At 43.7% G+C, this 19,377-nt stretch overlaps 1 protein-coding gene across 2 annotated transcripts; it reads left to right on the top strand.

Annotated features, from left to right (window-relative positions):
* Window positions 1–4,877: 4,877 nt before the first annotated feature.
* LOC311149300 (single-stranded DNA-binding protein 3-like) lies at window positions 4,878–19,269 on the top strand. Of its 2 annotated transcripts, none has more exons than XM_084186431.1 (13): window positions 4,878–4,962; window positions 6,782–6,841; window positions 6,953–7,019; window positions 8,082–8,149; window positions 11,804–11,868; window positions 12,089–12,134; window positions 12,255–12,290; window positions 14,293–14,347; window positions 15,313–15,383; window positions 15,514–15,592; window positions 16,122–16,150; window positions 16,369–16,470; window positions 16,997–19,269. In XM_084186431.1, exons 1-13 carry the CDS (start codon window positions 4,942–4,944, stop codon window positions 17,156–17,158), a joined length of 861 nt encoding a protein of 286 aa, XP_084042557.1. In that variant the 5' UTR covers window positions 4,878–4,941; the 3' UTR covers window positions 17,159–19,269. The 2 variants fall into 2 exon arrangements, with proteins under 2 accessions (XP_084042557.1, XP_084042558.1); XM_084186432.1 differs by having other exon boundaries at window positions 16,821–17,081.
* The last annotated feature ends 108 nt before the right edge of the window (window positions 19,270–19,377 follow it).

The following is a 19,377-nucleotide window of genomic DNA, read 5'->3' as shown; positions in this document are numbered from 1 at the left end:
ACACTTAATCTCAAGAGCTCCTCATAAATCCACAGCGATGTGCCTTTATCAACATGGCACTCGCATGAAGAGGCCTATACATGAGGTGCCGATGAGGACAATGGGGACTGAGTGGCTACATACACCTCTTCCACTGTACACCTCTCAGCCAGCATTGGTTGGCTTGCTTCTTCCCTCCTAGGGCTGAAGCATTGCTGTACTGTTACATTTTTTGTTGTTGAATGCATTCAAGTTGATGTTTTATTTCTTTGTTCATTCTGCTCAAGCTGAATTTAATAACATGTTGTATCACTGCTCTCCCCTCTGTCAGCGCACCACCATTCTCCCCTGTGCCAGGGCTTCTCAGGGTGGTTGAGCATGAGAAGGGGAGATGCTGCTGGTATCTGCTGCTGCTTGGTCTGTCTGAACTGAAGAGTTTGTTTGATTTACTAGGAAATAGGTTTCATCAGACATGTTGGTTCTTCTAGTGAAATGTGTTAAAGAGAAGGATTGTCTCCTGGCCAGGTGCAGACTGGGCCGGCCCTGGACGTTCTGCCACCCTAGGCGAGACAAAAATCTGCCTTTATAGAAAGCGTAATATAATTTGGATACGTTTTATGCATTTATTTCAAAATATAAAGCAAACAATAGATATCCTTTTTGCCTTTTTCTTTAACAAAGGGTATGTGATACCCTCACTCAATTCGAGCCCTGGTTTTAACCAAACACACCAAGCCCTTCCCAGGCACAGAGGTATTTAATCAGTGCACGCGACAGTATTGGGAGTATTTGGCTTTACCGACATCTATGGATAACATAATTGTGTCTGTCAAACAGGTAGGCTTACCACTTATTTTTTGGAATAGGAAGAAATAGGTGAAACATGGTGAATTTGATTGTCCAACATCAGTTTCAGCATTTATTTATTTAGTCTCCGCCTAGAGTGGCCTCTTTCCTCTGCAGTCAGCCATGTTTTCTCTCGGTAGCTGTCCATGGTCCTGAAATCAAATAATCTGAGAGGGGGAGAGAGAGAGAGTGAGTGAGCGAGATTAGGATGCAGTCTATTTAAATCTAAAAAATACAAAGTAAACAGGTGATAGATAATTGAGTAATCTTATAAATTAATGCGAGTGTATGATCAACGCTTACCTTTTATTCAAAGACAAGTTGACTCGCCTGGCCTTTCTGGCAGCAAAAGCATGTACTGCTTGTTGGAGGTTGATTTTTGTAAGACAACTCGTGCTCAATTGATATGGTGGCGAGTCCATTGAGTCCCTCTTGACTCAAAGTAGAGCACAGGTTGTTTTTGATGAGTTTGAGCTTGGAGAATGTGCGCTCTCCACTTGCCACTGTCATCGGGAGTGTGAGAAGAACTCTCAGGGCAACAAAGCCATTGGGATACAAGGAGGCCATTTGGTGTCTGGATATGTACTCCAGTGCGTCAAGTGGTTTTGCCTCACTGTCCAGTCTCCTGCTCAAGACTTTGAGCTCATTACACAGCTCAATGTCCCTGGAATCCCCATACGTAAGGGCCCTCTCCAGTGTTGCACAGTCCCTGGTAAGCGCTGCAGTGTCCATGTCCTTGATGGTGGGGATGTTGTACAGGATGCTGAAAACACTGCTGTGCTCTTCGAGCTGCGTAAAGCGCTCGTTGACGGACTAGATAGCAGAATCAAGAATCTGATTAAAGCAATGTGCTTTGAATTTCTGCTGAGGGTCAGTCACAGGCTCATCCTCTCCCTCGTAGCCAAACAGACTCCTCTTCTTCCTGGGACGGACTGTGGGCTGCACTGGGAAACAGGGCTCAATACCCATCTCCTCTGCCAACTCTTTTGCGCTTGCTAAAGCGAAAGCTGCATCGGAGCGGTAGTCATGGAGGAATACCCTGGTTGAGTTCAGTTGAGCCATTGCTAGTGAAATATTAAAACTCACCGCCTGCAAACTCTTACTGGTGATGTTCACTTCGAACAAGATGTCATGCCAAATCACCACTGTGCGCACATGAAGCCAAAGTTGTTCATCTTGTGGGCAATGCTGTTTGCCTCCAACCTTGTATAAATGTATACATTTCTTGGATGGTGTTAAAAAACTCAGCTGCCTCCAAACAACACGATGCTGCATCAGAGAGAACCAGGTTCAGCGAGTGCACGCTGCATGGCACAAAAAAGGCCCTCGGATTGATATCCTGCACTCTTTTGAACTCTGCTGTACCTCCCCCGCATATTCGCCCCGTTGTCATACCCCTGCCCTCTCATGTCCATGATGGCGATTCCATGTTTCTGTAGTTTTGAGATGAGCAACTCGGTCATGCCCACCCCCATTGCGTCAAGCAGTTCACTAAACTCCAGGAAGTGCTCTCTTGTGCGCACTGACCCATCATCATCGGTTGAAACAAAATGCACCACCATGGTCATCTGCTCTGTTTTGCTCTTGTCTGGTGTGCAGTCCAATTATATAAAAATATTTGGCTGCTTTTAGATCACTGTCTGCTGGATCTCTTGTGCCAGCATATCAATAATTTCGTTCTGGATTATTTTACCGAGGTAGTGCACATGTGTTTCTTTGGACTGTACTCTCCTTACATGCTCCTTCAGGATTCCATCAAAGATACCCAGTATTTCCACAAACTTAAGAAAGTTCCCATTATTTGGCTCATTCAGCCTATCGGTGGTCCCACGTAACGCAATATTCTGGGTGACCATTACGCGTATCAGGGCTATGAGCCTCTGCAGCACCTGCTGCCAGTGGAGAGTCTCTCCGTCAATAGCCTGTTGGGCTTGGGTATCGATAATTTACTTGGACACCAGCCTGATCTCCAGCTCCTTCCACCTTTGGAAACTATCTAGGTGGTCATGCGACTTCTCATGCGAGCTGAAGAGGTGGCACAGATTCTTCCAGTCCCTGTTTCCATCCCTGACCAGTGCAGATTTGCACTCGTGTGAAAAAGGTTTGCAGCAAAAACAGAAGGCTGCATCGTTTTGCTCAGAATAGACAAGCCATGGTCTCTCCACTCTCTCCCCGTTCGCCATCCTCCTATTGTAGTGGGCCACCGAAAACTTTTGTTGCCCCTCATCTCTTGGGAAATTCCCCTCTTTATCCTGATGTGGCCCAGTCTGCACTAACATATCCCGTAAAGATCCATTCATATATTTTGGCCACTCACTGGGATATTTTATGTTTTTTGTCTGGGAGTTGGATTTAGCAGCAGCACCACCACTGTCATCGGGGACGGGGAGCGACGAATCTGAGTCCGGGTCCAAGATGGTAGGGTCTTCGCCGGCATTGTTTGGAGGTGTGGCTAGGCCTGGTGCAACCACCTATTCTTGTCCAGCCAGAGAGCTGTCATCATCAGTGGAAGTACATGGCTCGGACATCTCCGGTTTGCCCTCTCCGCTGCTAGAATCAGCGAATGGGGGCTTGTTGTTCTCGGCGAATGAATGGCCTGTCCTCAGAGGCTTGTCATTCTCCACACCGGCTGATGGACATTGCTGCACGCTGATAAATTTCAGCAGCGAATTTCTTTGGGTTAGAGACTGCTTCTTTTCTCATTCATTATTATAATTTTTTAATATATTCACTTCCTGATAGTTTCGGTCTCTTAGACATGGTAGCAAATTGTTTCAAATCTCTATAGCTTACTTGTAGGTAAAATTATATCCACTAGTAGTAGCTAGCTAACATTAACATGCTAGTTTAGGCTACTGCCTTAATCACTAATCGTCTTCGTCATACACAAACATAAATAAATAAATAAATCATTTAATTGGCAAATTCATTTTTATTAATGTTTCACAATTGGATAATTCCATATAAACACATACATCACCATAGCTACCAAAGATAGTGGGAGTGAACTTTGGGAGAAGCGGGAATGGGGTGAGGGCGGGAACTGCAGCAACGCTATGAGCCGGTGGCTGGGGTGCCGTCGGCGGTGTAGCAGCCGATCAGGGGCGCCGGAGGGCGGCAGCCAATTGTCAAAATGCCGCCCCAAATTCAATTGCCGTCATAGGCAGCTGCCTAATCTTGCCTAATGGGAGGGCCGGCCCTGGGTGCAGACATGTGTAGTGTGTTAGAGAGATTAGTGTCTCTGCTCCCGTGGGCAGACATTCAGGTGAAATAGGGACGTGTGTGTGTGGAGGAGTTAGTGCTCATACAGGTGTGTGTCTGAGGTTGCTGATTTGAAAGGGCAGGATTAGGGGATTACCAGTCTGCTACATTACCTGAAGGCTTCAGGGGTGCAGCAGTGCAGCAGAGTGTATGTGCATGCGTGTCTGGTGTGCGCGTGGTGTGTGTGTGTGGGGGGCTGCTGCATGGTTACCTGAGAGCTTCTGACAGACTGGCTGATAAGATAACACATGACTGTGAACGTGTGTGGTCTGACTGGGTTTACAATACTGTGTGTTCAAGTGAGAACAGGTCCTGGCTTGGAGGTGGTTGCTTAATGGGTTATCTAGGTATAAATATTTATTAGGTTATATGTATTATGTGATGTATGTACGTACTTAGTTACTGTATATGATAAGATTTCCTTTTCTACACTATCAATTGGGTATTACTTATGTATGACTGTGTTGCTAAGAGATTAATTATATTCATTATATTTACGTTGACACATAATTATCTTAATCTTTTATGATGTATTTATAGAACTACATTTCATGAAAATGGTCACAGTACATGCACCTGCAGTGAAATGGGAATGAATTCTAAACAGTTAGCCATAGTGGTATAGTGTGTTTAAAACCACAGCTGATCCATGAGCCAGAGGTTGCGTAGTGCTTCTATCCTGGGCAGGTGTTTTTATGTGGTAGATGTAGAGGGAGCATCAACACCTATAGCTAGCGCACCTCCATGGCCCTCCAAGCCTCACTGTATCACTCATCTCCCTCTCTCTTAAAGGGACCTCCCGGCTCCCAGCCGTCACCCCACGCACAGCCACCCCCACACAACCCCAACAACCCCATGATGGGACCTCACGGCCAGGTAAGACACACTCACACACACCCTTCTCTCTCACACACACCCTTCTCTCTCACACACACTCTGCTTTGCCCACTCTCCCTCACCTCTTGCTGCACAGGCAGGCACTCCCTCTTTCACTTTCTCAATCACTATCATTCTCTGCCTGTCCACTCACACTGAGAGGCCTCTGTCTCCCTTGGTCTCTTCCTCTTTTGCACTCACTCCTTATCTGTATCTTTCTGTCTCTGTCACTCACCCACATCCCCTCCCATCCCCCAAAACATATGTCCATACATACAGCCCTGCTCCCTAGTTGTGGACAGACAGGCAGTGGCCATGACACTGTAGATCAGATAATTAATTCAGCTGTGTTGGCCCAACTGTAGAGAATAGAGGAGGAGTGGAGGTGTGTCTGGCCAGGCTGAGCAGAGCAGGCCTGCTCTCTCCTCTCCCTAAGCCCGGAACTCACTCTCCCATCAATATCCCATTAATATTGTACTTTGGAGAACTCGCACACAAACTCACCACAACTTGGCTTAGACAAAAGCAGACTCTGAGAGGGATGATGGGGGAGAGAAGGATTATGGGGGAGAGAGAGGAGAGAGATGGGGAGAGAGAATTAAGGAGAGCAAGATGGGGGGAGAGAGGAAGGGATAGAGGGAGAGCGATAGCGAAACGGCAGTCTTTCCCTCCAGCTGGCATCATCTTCCCTACACCAACTAGTAGCTTGTGTTTAATTGGCTCTGAAAGCCCGTTTCTGTGTTGTCATGGCATCATGTTTCGCCTGCCTGTACACATCTCTAATAGCATGATCATTTGCGTGTTATGTCATTGTCAATAACACTGGTTAGTTGTGCTCTTAATGATGTATTATATTTTGTTTTCCCTTGATGGATGAAAGTATTTTTTTAGAATTTTTTTTTTCCCGTTAAGGCGTTAATACTTCCCAGCCGAAACAGTTCGGAACAGTTCGTGCCTATATTATGACAACATTTTGTGACGTTTTGGATTTTTTCTCGAGGCAAGCCGAAGTCAGTAGCCAAAGTCTACGCCCCCTCATCGGCGATTGGTCAACAGTAGGAATTCTTAAATGAAGTGCCTGTTGTCATTCAACGAGAGACGACTTGTCCTCATGCAAAATAAAAATATGTTAAATTGCGCGACTAAGATCTCCTTGGCAAAAACGTCAAAATTAATGACAGATTTCTTGAATTATCTTAGATTAATTCACACTATTTTGAGGAAGTGTATACTGGCTACGGTGTCTTAAAATGGACAAACAGTACTATTGCTGCTTTTTTCTCGTTTTTCAAGCGAAGGTCTTTTAAGGGAGTATGCGAGCACAACTCGGCTAGGCTGCATCACACTGTACTAATGTTGTGGAAATGTTTCTGGTAGCTCTGTTGGACAATGATCAATACAGTCAGTTGTGTGTGTGTGTGCACATGCTGTACGTGTGTAAAACAGAAAGAGGTGTGTGTATTCTTCCACTACCCTCCTCCTGCACATACCCTCCCATCCTCATCCCTCATCCTGTACTGTTCCCTCATTCAACATGCTGACGTCACCCACGTCCATCCTCTACTCCACCTTTTTCTCTCTCGCTCTCTCCCACCCATCTTTATTTCCCCTTTTCTATTCTGTTCTATTCGTCTTCAGCATCTGAGGACTATTCTTCAGAACTCTGAGACACAACCTTTGCGTTGTGTAGCATGCAAACAAAGCTCATTCAAACTCTGAGCATTTTCTCCAGCACAATGGTTCCCCCTGCTGACAGCAGAAAGTCATACAGTAACATAATGGATAAGACTAACATTGACGTCTGTCCTCCTCCCCACAGCCTTTCATGTCCCCACGGTACCCAGGTGGACCTCGCCCCTCACTCCGCATGCCAAATCAGGTAAGGTACCTCTACTAGAAGTATGAAGTCTTACATGTGAGTAGTACATTTTCAGGGAGTTGAATACTCTGTGCTAATGTTCCTCTCTCTCTCTTGCCCTTCGTCTCTCAGCCCCCTGTGGGAGTCCCAGGGTCACAGCCACTCCTGCCAAACAGCCTGGACCCCACCAGACCACAGGGTAAACACCTCACACTTCTATTCATTTTGTAACATGCAATATCCTATTAGCTTAAAGCTGGAATCCGTACTTGGTGAAACTGCCACAATGAACACAGTTTTTCTTTACATCGGACATCATTGCTTTCGTGATAGAACAGCAGGGTATGTACTGATATCCATGAGTTCATCTGCCTCTGGGTAGAAAAACGCCTTAACCGCCTAGAGTCGATTGACGCAACACGACGTACTTCTGCATCTGCGGTAAAAGGCGGCAGAGCTAGAGCGGTGTTTGTCAGACCATGAGGCATCCGAAAATCGGTCTTCTCACGAAAACGTCTGTAGCGTTCGAACGGTTTGGCCTAGAAACCATTACCATTCTATGAAAAGGGGTTACTCTCATGATGGTGTTCTCCGTTTTGCTCTACGACCCCCACAAGTGTCAGGGGACTCGTCTGAAGTCAGTACCGTCGATGTGCCAACTTCTGTTTGTAGCATCCGAACCGTTTGGGCTACAAACTAATGTGACCCCACTGTTGAAAGGGGAGATTATCACGAACACGATGGTGTTCTCCAAGTGTCACAGGACTCGTCTGAAGATAACCGGTACCGGTTTAAAAAAATGAATGGAAGTATGAAGGTAGTTTTGTGCCTACCCCATAAAATGGGTTAAATACAGGGGTTAATTTCCAGAATCCCACAGTATCCCTTTAAAGGTGCAATATGCCGAAATCGCTCTGCCATTTCCTGGTTGCTAAAATGCTAATAGTTTCTGTGACAAAACAAGCAATCATTGTACCATCTAAATCGCTGTGAGATCTTTTCAATAACCAAAAATGTGTATTTTCAGCTGTTTGAAGCTGGTGTACAAAACCGAAAGTAAAAGACGCAAAAACGAAACTTAAGAACAGGAAGCATAGAAATTGCGCAAATAGAACAGATCTACTGCTTCTTAGACTTGCTTTCAATGAGAATGACAGATCTATAACTCATATTGCAGCTTTAAGGATATGTGCTTGTAGAATGTATTTGGTCTGAAATTGTCCCATGCTGACGGACTTCCTCTCGATCATCCCTCCTCCAGGACATCCAAACATGGGCGGCCCGATGCGGATGAATCCCCCCAGAGGGATGGGTGGCATGGGCCCACAGGTACAGACAGACACCATCACTCCCCCTAAACTCTGCTGCTCCACCCCTCTATCCATGATCCCCATGTCCCTTTACAGCATATCACACTGAACATACAAGGTTTCTTTCATCGCTACTTAATTCCCTGATGTCAGTCTCATCCTACAGTATATATATCTGAAAAAGCTCAATGAAAAATGTATAACCACAAATACACTATTTTTACAAAAGTATGTGTACAACCCTTCAAATTAGTGGATTCGGCTATTTCAGCCACACCCGTTGCTGACAGGTGTATAAAATTGAGCACACAGCCATGCAATCTCCATAGACAAATATTGGCAGTAGAATGGCCTTACTGAAGAGCTCAGTGACTTTCAATGTGGCACCGTCATATGATGCCACCTTTCCAAAAAGTCAGTTCATCAAATTTCTGCCCTGCTAGAGCTGCCCAGGTCAACTGTAAGTGCTGTTATTGTAAAGTGGAAAAGTCTAGGAGCAACAACGGCTCAGCCGCGAGGTGGTAGGGCACACAAGCTCACAGAAGGGACCGCTGAAGCGCGTAGCGTGTAAAAATAATCTGTCCAAGGTTGCAACACTCACTACCGAGTTCCAAACTGCCTTTGGAAGCAATGTCAGTTCGTTGGGAACTTCATGAAATGGGTTTCCATGGCCGAGCAGCCGCCCCACACAAGCCAAAGATCACCATGAGCAATGGCAAGCGTCGGCTGGAGTGGTGTAAAGCTCGCCGCCATTGGACTCTGGAGCAGTGGAAACGCGTTCTCTGGAGTGATCACGCTTCACCATCTGGCAGTCTGAAGGACAAATCTGGGTTTGGCGGATGCCAGGAGAACGCTACTTGCCCGAATGCATAGTGCCAACTGTAAAGTTTGGTGGAGGAGGAATAATGGTCTGGGGCTGTTTTTCATGGTTCGGTCTAGGCCCCTTAGTTCCAGTGAAGGGAAAACTTAACGCTACAGCATACAATGACATTCTAGATGATTCTGTGCTTCCAACTTTGTGGCAACAGTTTGGGGAAGGCCCTTTCCTGTTTCAGCATGACAATACCCCCATGCACAAAGCAAGGTCAGAAATGGTTTGTCGACATCGGTGTGGATGGAAGAACTTGACTGGCCTGCACAGAGCCCTGACCTCAACGCCTTCGAACACCTTTGGGATGAATTGGAACGCCGACTGCGAGCCAGGCCTAATCGCCCTACATCAGTGCCCGACCTCACTAATGCTCTTGTGGCTGAATGGAAGCAAGTACCCGCAGCAATGTTCCAACATCTAGTGGAAAGCCTTCTCAGAAGAGTGGAGGCTGTTATAGCAGCAATGGGGGGACCAACTCCATATTAATGGCAATTATTTTGGAATGAGATGTTCGACAAGCAGCTGTCCACATACTTTTGGTAGTGTAAGTGCTAAGTGGCATACCAAATCCAGGTCCAGACACCTTGATGAAGGCCAAAACGCGTTGGTGTATTTTAATAATTAACTAGCCCACACATTAAAGGCTTTTTAACTTGCAAACCCACACGAGTGCCTGGACTTTTGTGGTTATAGTTTCTCCTTTTGCTTTTCTAGTATTGTTCCCCTCCAAGATCACCTGTTGTTGTTTTGGAATACCTGAAGCGCTCTTGCTACTTATTTTTCTTCAACTATTTCTATCTGCTTTGTCTCAAAGCAAGCCCGACATCATACCCCTCAAGTAGCACCCCTCTCCTTGTTAAGTATAAATCCACAGTCTACTTTCCAATCACCAAGTCAGTTTGAGTGCCATGTGCCCCCTGTCCCTCCCTGCTTCCCTCACTGTGTAACTTTGGCAGACAACAATTCAGAAGCTTGTGCGACATCTGCTCGACCAGTGTAATCGTCTGCTGAACAAAACTCTACGTCTGAGTGGAGCTGCTCTGTGTCCTGCCCCACGCTGCCGTCCTGCCAAGCCCCCACTGTGCAGCCATCACAACACACACACACACACACACATATATATATATATATATATATATATATATATATATATATATATATATATATATATATATATATATATATATATATATATATATATATATATATATATATACTGCTCAAAAAAATAAAGGGAACACTTAAACAACACAATGTAACTCCAAGTCAATCACACTTCTGTGAAATCAAACTGTCCACTTAGGAAGCAACAGACAACAGGTGGAAATTATAGGCAATTAGCAAGACACCCCCAATAAAGGACTGGTTTTGCAGGTGGTGACCACAGACCACTTCTCAGTTCCTATGCTTCCTGGCTGATGTTTTGGTCACTTTTGAATGCTGGCGGTGCTTTCACTCTAGTGGTAGCATGAGACGGAGTCTACAACCCACACAAGTGGCTCAGGTAGAAGCAAACCGGATGGACATCATGAAAATGATCGGAGAGGTTGAGAGTAGAAGAAGTTCAGGAGAAAGAACAAACAAAATGTAATTATTGTAAAATTGACTGTGTCCATAAAATGTAGATAGTGGGTATGGGCTGGAAGTAGAGGCCTAGGCGTTGTTGTTCACTAGTTTACTCCAAGTGGGGAAAGGGTGGCGGGGTTGGAAAGTAATAAAGGGGAATATATATATATTTTTAAAGGATATGTATGTATGTATGTATGTATGTATGTATGTATGTATGTATGTATGTATGTATGTATGTATGTATGTATGTATGTGTGTATGTGTGTATGTGTGTATGTATATATGTATATGTATGTATGTGTGTATATATGTTTGGCGGTGGGTCAGTCATGGTGTGGGATGGCATTTCTTTGGGGGGCCGCACAGCCCTCCATGTGCTCGCCAAAGGTAGCCTGACTGCCATTAGGTACCGAGATGAGATCCTCAGACCCCTTGTGAGACCATATGCTGGTGCGGTTGGCCCTGGGTTCCTCCTAATGCAAGACAATGCTAGACCTCATGTGGCTGGAGTGTGTCAGCAGATCCTGCAAGAGGAAGGCATTGATGCTATGGACTGGCCCGCCCGTTCCCCAGACCTGAATCCAATTAAGCACATCTGGGACATCATGTCTCGCTCCATCCACCAACGCCACGTTGCACCACAGACTGTCCAGGAGTTGGCAGATGCTTTAGTCCAAGTCTGGGAGGAGATCCCTCATGAGACCATCCGCCACCTCATCAGGAGCATGCCCAGGCATTGTAGGGCGGTCATACAGGCACGTGGAGGCCACACACACTACTGAGCCTCATTTTGACTTGTTTTAAGGACATTACATCAAAGTTGGATCAGCCTGTAGTGTGGTTTTCCACTTTAATTTTGAGGGTGACTCCAAATCCAGACCTCCATGGGTTGATACATTTGATTTCCATTGATCATTTTTGTGTGATTTTGTTGTCAGCACATTCAACTATGTAAAGAAAAAAGTATTTAATAAGATTATTTAATTCATTCAGATCTAGGATGTGTTATTTTAGTGTTCCCTTTTATTTTTTTGAGCAGTGTACATACACACACACACCACATATTCAGACACACATGCCCCTGTTATCATTATACACATACATTGCTGATCAGGATCGAGTCATTAAAAACTGGCATCTGTCTTAAATACAACAAATGAGAGAGTGATCCCTGGCATGTATTGTCCTCAGTAGTACCAAGGGTTGATGCTGTGTGTTCCTCTCTCTGTGTAGAATTATGGTGGTGGAATGAGGCCTCCTCCCAACTCCATGGGGCCAGGAATGCCAGGAATGAACATGTGAGTACAGTCATTCTCCAAAGGCATTTAATCACCTCATCTACTTACTATTTTTTTTAAATGATCCAGATATCTGAATTACTATTGGAATTGCTATTAATAGCACTGATAGGATGTAAGAATATTTGACAAGTAACAATTTGAGCAAATACAAGCTCTAATTTGTTCTGCAGTGAGCCTCTCTCACACAGCCTATTTTCTTCCCCTCTCTCTGTCTTAGGGGTCCTGGAGGTCGAGGTCCCTGGCCCAATCCCAACGCAAACTCAGTAAGTCCTGCTCACTCACCTTCTCACTCACTCTAATGCCTCATTTATTTTAGAGGTAATTCTTTGTTGTGAAAGTCATGAGTTTACTGATTCTGTCCCCTTTCTGTTCTCTCTCTATAGATAGCCTATTCCTCGTCATCTCCTGGCAACTATGTGGTAAGTCTCAAGCCTAAACACTGATTAGTATTGTTAGCCATAGCTGACATCTGACTGGCATGCTACTGTATACAGTGCCTTCTGAAAGTATTCACACCCCTTGACTTTTTCCACATTTTGTTGTGTTACAGCCTGAATTTAAAACAGATTAAATTGAGATTGTGTGTCACTGACCTACACACAATACCCCATAATGTCTTCATTAAAAATGAAAAGCAGAAAAGTCTGTAGTCAATAAGTATTGAAATTGAGTAAATATGTGTTTAACAAGTTGCATGGTCTCACACTGTGTGCAATAATAATGTTTAATGTGATTTTTGAATGAGTACCTCATCTCTGTACCCCACATATGTACAATTATCTGTAAGGTCCCTCAGTCGAGCAGTGCATTTCAAACACAGATTCAACCAAAGGCCAGGGAGGTTTTCCAATGCCACGCAAAGAATGGTACATATTGCTAGATGGGTAAAGAAGAAAAGAAAAGCAGACATGGAATATCCCTTTGAGCATGGTGAAGTTATTAGTTATGCTTTGGATGGTGTATCAATACACCCAGACACTACAAAGATGCAGGCGTCCTTCCTAACTCAGTTGCCGGAGAGGAATGACAGAGTTACAGAGTTTAATGGCTGTGATAGGAGAAAACTGAGGATGGATCAACAACATTGTAGTTACTCCACAATACTAACCTAATTGACAGAGTGAAAAGAAGGAAGCCTGTACAGAATAAAAATATTCCAAAACATGCATCCTGTTTGCAATAAGGCATTAAAGTAAAACTGCAATAAATGTGGCAAAGAAATTAACTTTATGTCCTGAATGCAAAGCGTTATGTTTGGGGCAAATCCAACACAACACAACACATCACTGAGTACCACTCTTCATATTTTCAAGTATGGTGGTGGCAGCATCTTGTTATGGGTAGGAGTTTTTTAGGATAAAAATTAACTGAATAGAGCTAAGCACAGGAAAGATCCTAGAGGAAAACCTGGTTCAGTCTGCTTTCCAACAGAGACTGGGAGACAAATTCACCTTTCAGCAGGACAATAACCTAAAACACAAGGCCAAATATACACTGGAGTTGCTTACCAAGACAACATTGAATGTTCCTGAGTGGCCTAGTTACAGTTTTGAGTTAAATCGGCTTGGAAATCTATGGCAAGACTTGAAAATGGCTGTCTAGCAATGATCAACAACCAACTTGACAAAAGTTAAACATTTTTAAAAAGAATAATGTGCAATTATTGTACAATCCAGGTGTGCAAAGCTCATAGCGACTTACCCAGAAAGACTCACAGCTGTAATCGCTGTCGAAGGTGATTCTAATATGTATTAACTCAGGGAGTTTTAGTACTTACAGTGGGGGAAAAAAGTATTTAGTCAGCCACTAATTGTGCAAGTTCTCCCACTTAAAAAGATGAGAGAGGCCTGTAATTTTCGTGTCTTTTATACTGATAACAAGTTAAAACCGGTGCCATTAATACAGGTAACGAGTGGAGGACAGAGGAGCCTCTTAAAGAAGAAGTTACAGGTCTGTGAGAGCCAGAAATCTTGCTTGTTTGTAGGTGACCAAATACTTATTTTCCACCATAATTTGCAAATAAATTCATAAAAAATCCTACAATGTGATTTTCTGGATTTTCTTTTCTCATTTTGTCTGTCATAGTTGACGTGTACTTATGAGGAAAATTACAGGCCTCTCATCTTTTTAAGTGGGAGAACTTGCACAATTGGTGGCTGACTAAATACTTTTTTTCCCCGCTGTATATAATCAAGATATATTAGGGTTTTATTTTTCATACACTTTTTTACAAATTTGACATTTCAGAGTATTTTGTGTAGATCCTTGACAATTAAAATCAATTTTAATCCCACCTTGTAACATCACAAAATGTGGAAAAAGTTGAGGGATGTGAATACTTTCTGGAGGCAATGTATGTCTAGATGTTTTGGAAATATATTTTCTCTAAATCTCGCTCTCCTCCTCTCGTCTTTCTCCCAGGGTCCTCCAGGGGGCGGAGGCCCACCAGGAACTCCCATCATGCCTAGCCCAGGAGGTACGCGCACTTATTTGTCTCCATATCACTCCTCAATCTATTTAAGCTGTTTGTTTCATTCACCATTCTGCTGTCACAGTCACACTTGGTGACTTTGTTTACCTAATGATTTTTTATCTTAAATAGTCTTAGCTTGTTATGTGGATAGCTACATACTGGACGTGTATAACTTGGCAGACTACTGAGCTGCGATCATCTGTTGTTCTCACCAATGCTGCATCAGTCTGTTCCTGTTGACAGTACAGTCAGAACAAACTGCTCTGGACCAACATCCTGTGGATGTGCTGTTTCTGTTGGGATGTGGAGAGGTTTCTTTTTGCGTCCACTATTTATTATTTACATACACCTCTATTGTGACGCGTTGCCTGGGCAACATGTGCACAGCGCTCCTCACATGTTTTTCCACTCCATTCGCCAAGACAACCCCCCCCCCCCCACACACACACCACCATCCCCCATCCCCCATCCCCACATACATACACACACACACACACACACTAACACACCCAGTCACGACTGCACATACTACACCCAGGGCCACAACCAGACGACAAACCCCACACTCCCTACCTCTTTCTGTTTATTTTTCTCCCTACTCTGACCACACTACAATGTCAGATCAAGGTCACTTCTATTCTCATATTATATTTAGGATAGAGACACAATGAGAGTAACATTAGGTGCTGGTTCTGTTTACTTTCCACTGGCTCTGTAGTCATCAGGATGTAACCCCATGTTCATGGAAACATGAGATATGAAAAATGTGAGACATTAGGCTTTCACATTCCATGTGGGTAGATGAATTATAACCTGCATGTTTAGGTGTGAATCATTGTCATGTTTTGGTGGTTTTGTAGTGTTCAATCTCAAGGCTGTCCATTCATGTGGCTGAAGGCAATACAGAACTGTGTAGTTCTGCTCAAATATACTGTAGGCTGGACTAAGTGTTGTTTTCTTCTCTCCAGACTCCACAAATTCCAGTGAAAACATCTACACAATGATGAATCCTATTGGCCCTGGTGGTAACAGACCTAATGTAAGTAGGCTCTTTGTTTTTCATGGGGTTCCTGTTTTCAAATGGGTAGAGGCAATGATTATGCAATTTGATATGATAATGACAAAGATCATTAAGTTGTAACTCTGTTTTTTGTGGGGGGGTTTTACAGTTCACAATGGGGCCGGGCCCTGATGGCCCAATGGGTGGAATGGGAAGCATGGAGCCACACCATATGAACGGATCGCTAGGTGAGTTTCAATAGCAGCTATCAGCTGATCAATATGATAATATCTGTCAGCAGCATGTAGAACTGTTACCTGGAATTTATTAAGCCATTCTGACAAACATTAACATTTACATTTCTAAAACTTTTATATAAATATTAGGCAGTAATTTAGAACTACTGTACAATAGTAATGTGGTCATCCGGCTTGAATTGTTGAAATCCGGTAGCTGAGTTCTGTGAGAAATAGCACTTTACTAGTGTGACTATACCCCCTTGTGGACAGCATAGGGATCGTTCCTTTCATAGTATTGATTTGAAGTGGAAGCAGATTATATGGGCAGCAAGCAGGCACATTGATTTTGTAGGCAGGTGAGACGTGATCAATGAAGCCAATGAAGTTGGGTCTCATCTGTATTTGAAACAAATAACTTAATTAAAGCATATGACCTGTGTTAAGAGCTGAATGTGATCCCCGGCCGGAGGAGCAGTTGAGCATAGCTTTATACTGATGAGCTTTTCTCTCATGTCAATCTCTCTCTTGTTGTTTTCAGGCTCTGGTGACATGGATGGGTTGCCAAAGGTGAGACTTTAAAGACTCCACACCAGATAAACTTGCATTCATTTCAATGCAGACCCATCTAAAGTTTATTGAAGGCACTTCTAATACTGACGACTTGGTTTGGATACAAAGCAGACAGAAATTAAATAATGGCACTTTTTAATGAAACATCCAGTCACTAGAAATGGCAGATGAGAATGGGGAGGCCTAAATCTAGATGTCTTTCCCTCTTGGTGTAGAATTCTCCCAACAACATGGCAGTCATGAACAACCCTCCGGGAACTCCGCGGGATGATGGGGAGATGGCTGGAAACTTTTTAAACCCATTCCAAAGTGAAAGTGTGAGTACTCTACAGCGCTACAGTCCTTCTCTTCACTAACCCGCAACCATCAGGCAGTTTGCTTCAGTGAAGAAATTCTCATCTCACTGCTGACTTTATTCCTGTATCCTAAACACTTTCCCTTCAGGCTTTACCTTAGTTTGTCGAAATTAGATTTGTTTTATAATGTCAACGTAGAAAATATGTATAATTCTTACCTGGCTGTCTCGTAAAGCAGTCTGCTTGTTATGCATGATAACAAACTTATACATTGAGTTTCTTATTGCTTGCATGTTGAATTGTGTAGCATCATATGTGTAATATAGCATTGGCTCATCTATTTCCCCCCTTCCCTTCTTTTCTCTTTGCAGTATTCACCCAACATGACGATGAGTGTGTGATTTCTTTTTTATTTTTTTATTTTATTTCTTTTATCTCTCCCCCTTTCCCTCCCACCCCGCTGCATCTTGCGTTGCCCTCTCCTCCCCTCTCCCTCCCCCTGACTCTCCCTCCTCCTCCCCCCTGGATGGCATGCTGTGTTTCGCAGCCCCCCGGGATGTCACTGAAGCGCAGGATTCCCATCAAGGCCACCCATCCCAGTGTGTGCAAAGTGGGGGTTCAGGGCAGGAAACAGTCTCAGAGCCACAGGAAGAGCCAACTCAGTGATTCTCCCTGTCTGCCTGGCTTCCTCACAGGCCCAGGACAGTGAGAATGGGGGACTCTGTCTGGCTGTCTGCAGGAACTCCCCTCAGCAACAGGCCTTTCAGCATCAAGGCTGGTGGCTCCACTCTACTCAATCATTTTATTCTTATTTTATTGAAATGTTGTTTTTGCATGCAGCAGTTGAGTGAGAGGGTCAAAGCTCACCCTCATTCAATTCCTGTGTCCTTTTGTTGAAATGAAAAGCTGAACTGGTGATATATTAGGGCAAGAACAGTTTTCATTATGTTTGCATTTTATTAATAATGTTATAATTTTCATAATTGATATTGCTATAATGTTGTAGTTATGATTTCCTGTTAATGGCACATTGTATCTCAACAACATCAACAGAATAAGCACACACTCAAAAAATGCACAATGACACTTCTGTTTACATGATTTTAGGTATTTGATGTTTCTTGTTTGTTTTGTTTGTCTCAACCCCCTACGCATACCTCTGGCCACAAATTCTGCGAAGAACAGAAGACAATGACTTTACTACCAGAAAAACATGGCACCAAAATGTAAACACTCAAGCAGGGTGTGATAGGAATACAAGGATAGCTGTTTGAAATCGCTCTTATCTAAGAATTATCCTTCCTAAGAATCCCATCCATCCATACCATCCATGTTAGCATTTGAGTTCCCCAAAACTTCTGAATATGAAAATGGAGGCGATCTCAGAAACATCTTTATCTTTTGGTACTCAATAGTATGTCAATCTACATGTATGGTCACACGCACCCCTCCCAAAATGTAATGTCAGTGTATATGTGTGTTCTACAGGCTTGTTGGTTTACTGTGCAAGGAGGATCGAATGTAATTTGGACAATTGCTCCTAATTCTATTTTCAGTTGAGGTGGCTTGGAACATTAATTTTTCTCTCTTGCGACCTATATCCTTCCTATTCAGTAAAGAGAAAGGGTTTTTAGACCCTCTATGCCCTTTTTATGGCTTTGCTCTTGCCTGTAAATACAACCTATTGTGCTTGTGCTTATTTGTTGTTTTGATATACAACTTGAGAATCCTGAAAGTGGATCCTTCTCCTCCTGCATTGATTTCACTGTTACCCTGCATACCAACTCAAGGCTCAATGTTATTTTACTGATCTGATCCCGTAATACAGGCCCCTTGCTACTGGTTTCCATGTCTTTGGTGTACAAACCCCTACCTGCTTCCTTCCAGTTAGGGTTGACCTCACAGATCCTTATGATCCAGTGTCTGACCCCTCTCACATGCAACCATAGTTTAGCGAGGGGCAAAAGGCGTCCGCATGCTTCCCAGCCGAAACAGTTCGATTGAGTTCGTGCATATATTATCACAAAATGTTGTGACATTTTTGTTCGTTTTGGACTTCGGTGTTGTGTGCTTTTCTGGCACACAACATATTTTCTGGAGGCAAGCCGAAGTTCGTAACCGAAGTCTACGCCCCTTCGTCGGTGATTGGTCAACAGTAGGGATTCTTCAATTACATTTTAGTCATTTAGCAGACGCTCTTATCCAGAGCGACTTACAGTTAGTGAGTGCATACATTTTCATACTGGCCCCCCGTGGGAATCGAACCCACAACCCTGGCGTTGCAAACGCCATGCTCTACCAACTGAGCTACACGGGACAATACATAAAGTCTTTGTTGTCATTCAACGAGTGATGACTCGTTTTCATACACATTTTTTCATTGAGAAATACTGCACCAAACATCTTAGTTAGATGTAAAATTGCACGACTATGATCCCTGCAAAAACGTCAAAATTATTGACAGATTTCTTAAGATTAATTCTAACTATTTTGAGGAAGTGTATGCTGGCTACAGGGTCTCAAAATGGACAAACAGTACTATTGCCGCGAAGGTATTTTTTTAAGGGAGTATGCGAGCACACTCATTCGCTTTAGCTAGCCGAGTTCGGCTAGGTGCCAGCCGAACTGAAGCATGCTGACGCCTTAACGCCACATAGCTCCCCATCCACCTGTTCCCTCTGTGGGTTTGGGGTGGCTGTAGCACCACTGGTGATGGGAGTGTGAAATGACTGGATTGCCTACACGGTGGGGCTTCACTCACTCTCCCACTATGAATAAGGAGTGCTCTACAGAACATGGAGTAACTTTTAGTCCACCTACTCACCTAATAATAATAATAATAATAATAATAATAATAATATGCCATTTAGCAGACGCTTTTATCCAAAGCGACTTACAGTCGTGCGTGCATACATTTTTGTGTATGGG

Source organism: Coregonus lavaretus (assembly GCF_964263955.1).
Source record: "Coregonus lavaretus genome assembly, chromosome: 21".
In the NCBI taxonomy this organism is placed as follows: Eukaryota; Metazoa; Chordata; class Actinopteri; order Salmoniformes; family Salmonidae; genus Coregonus; species Coregonus lavaretus.
Note: the sequence above shows the minus strand (reverse complement) of the source record. Positions and strands in the feature narration are given on the sequence as shown.

Coding starts and splice junctions, on each gene's coding strand:
- LOC311149300 (XM_084186431.1), top strand. CDS start 4,942: ATGATGGGACCTCACGGCCAG. Junction 6,842..6,952: donor CACTCCGCATGCCAAATCAG/GTAAGGTACCTC, acceptor TTCGTCTCTCAG/CCCCCTGTGGGAGTCCCAGG. Junction 11,869..12,088: donor GGAATGCCAGGAATGAACAT/GTGAGTACAGTC, acceptor TCTCTGTCTTAG/GGGTCCTGGAGGTCGAGGTC.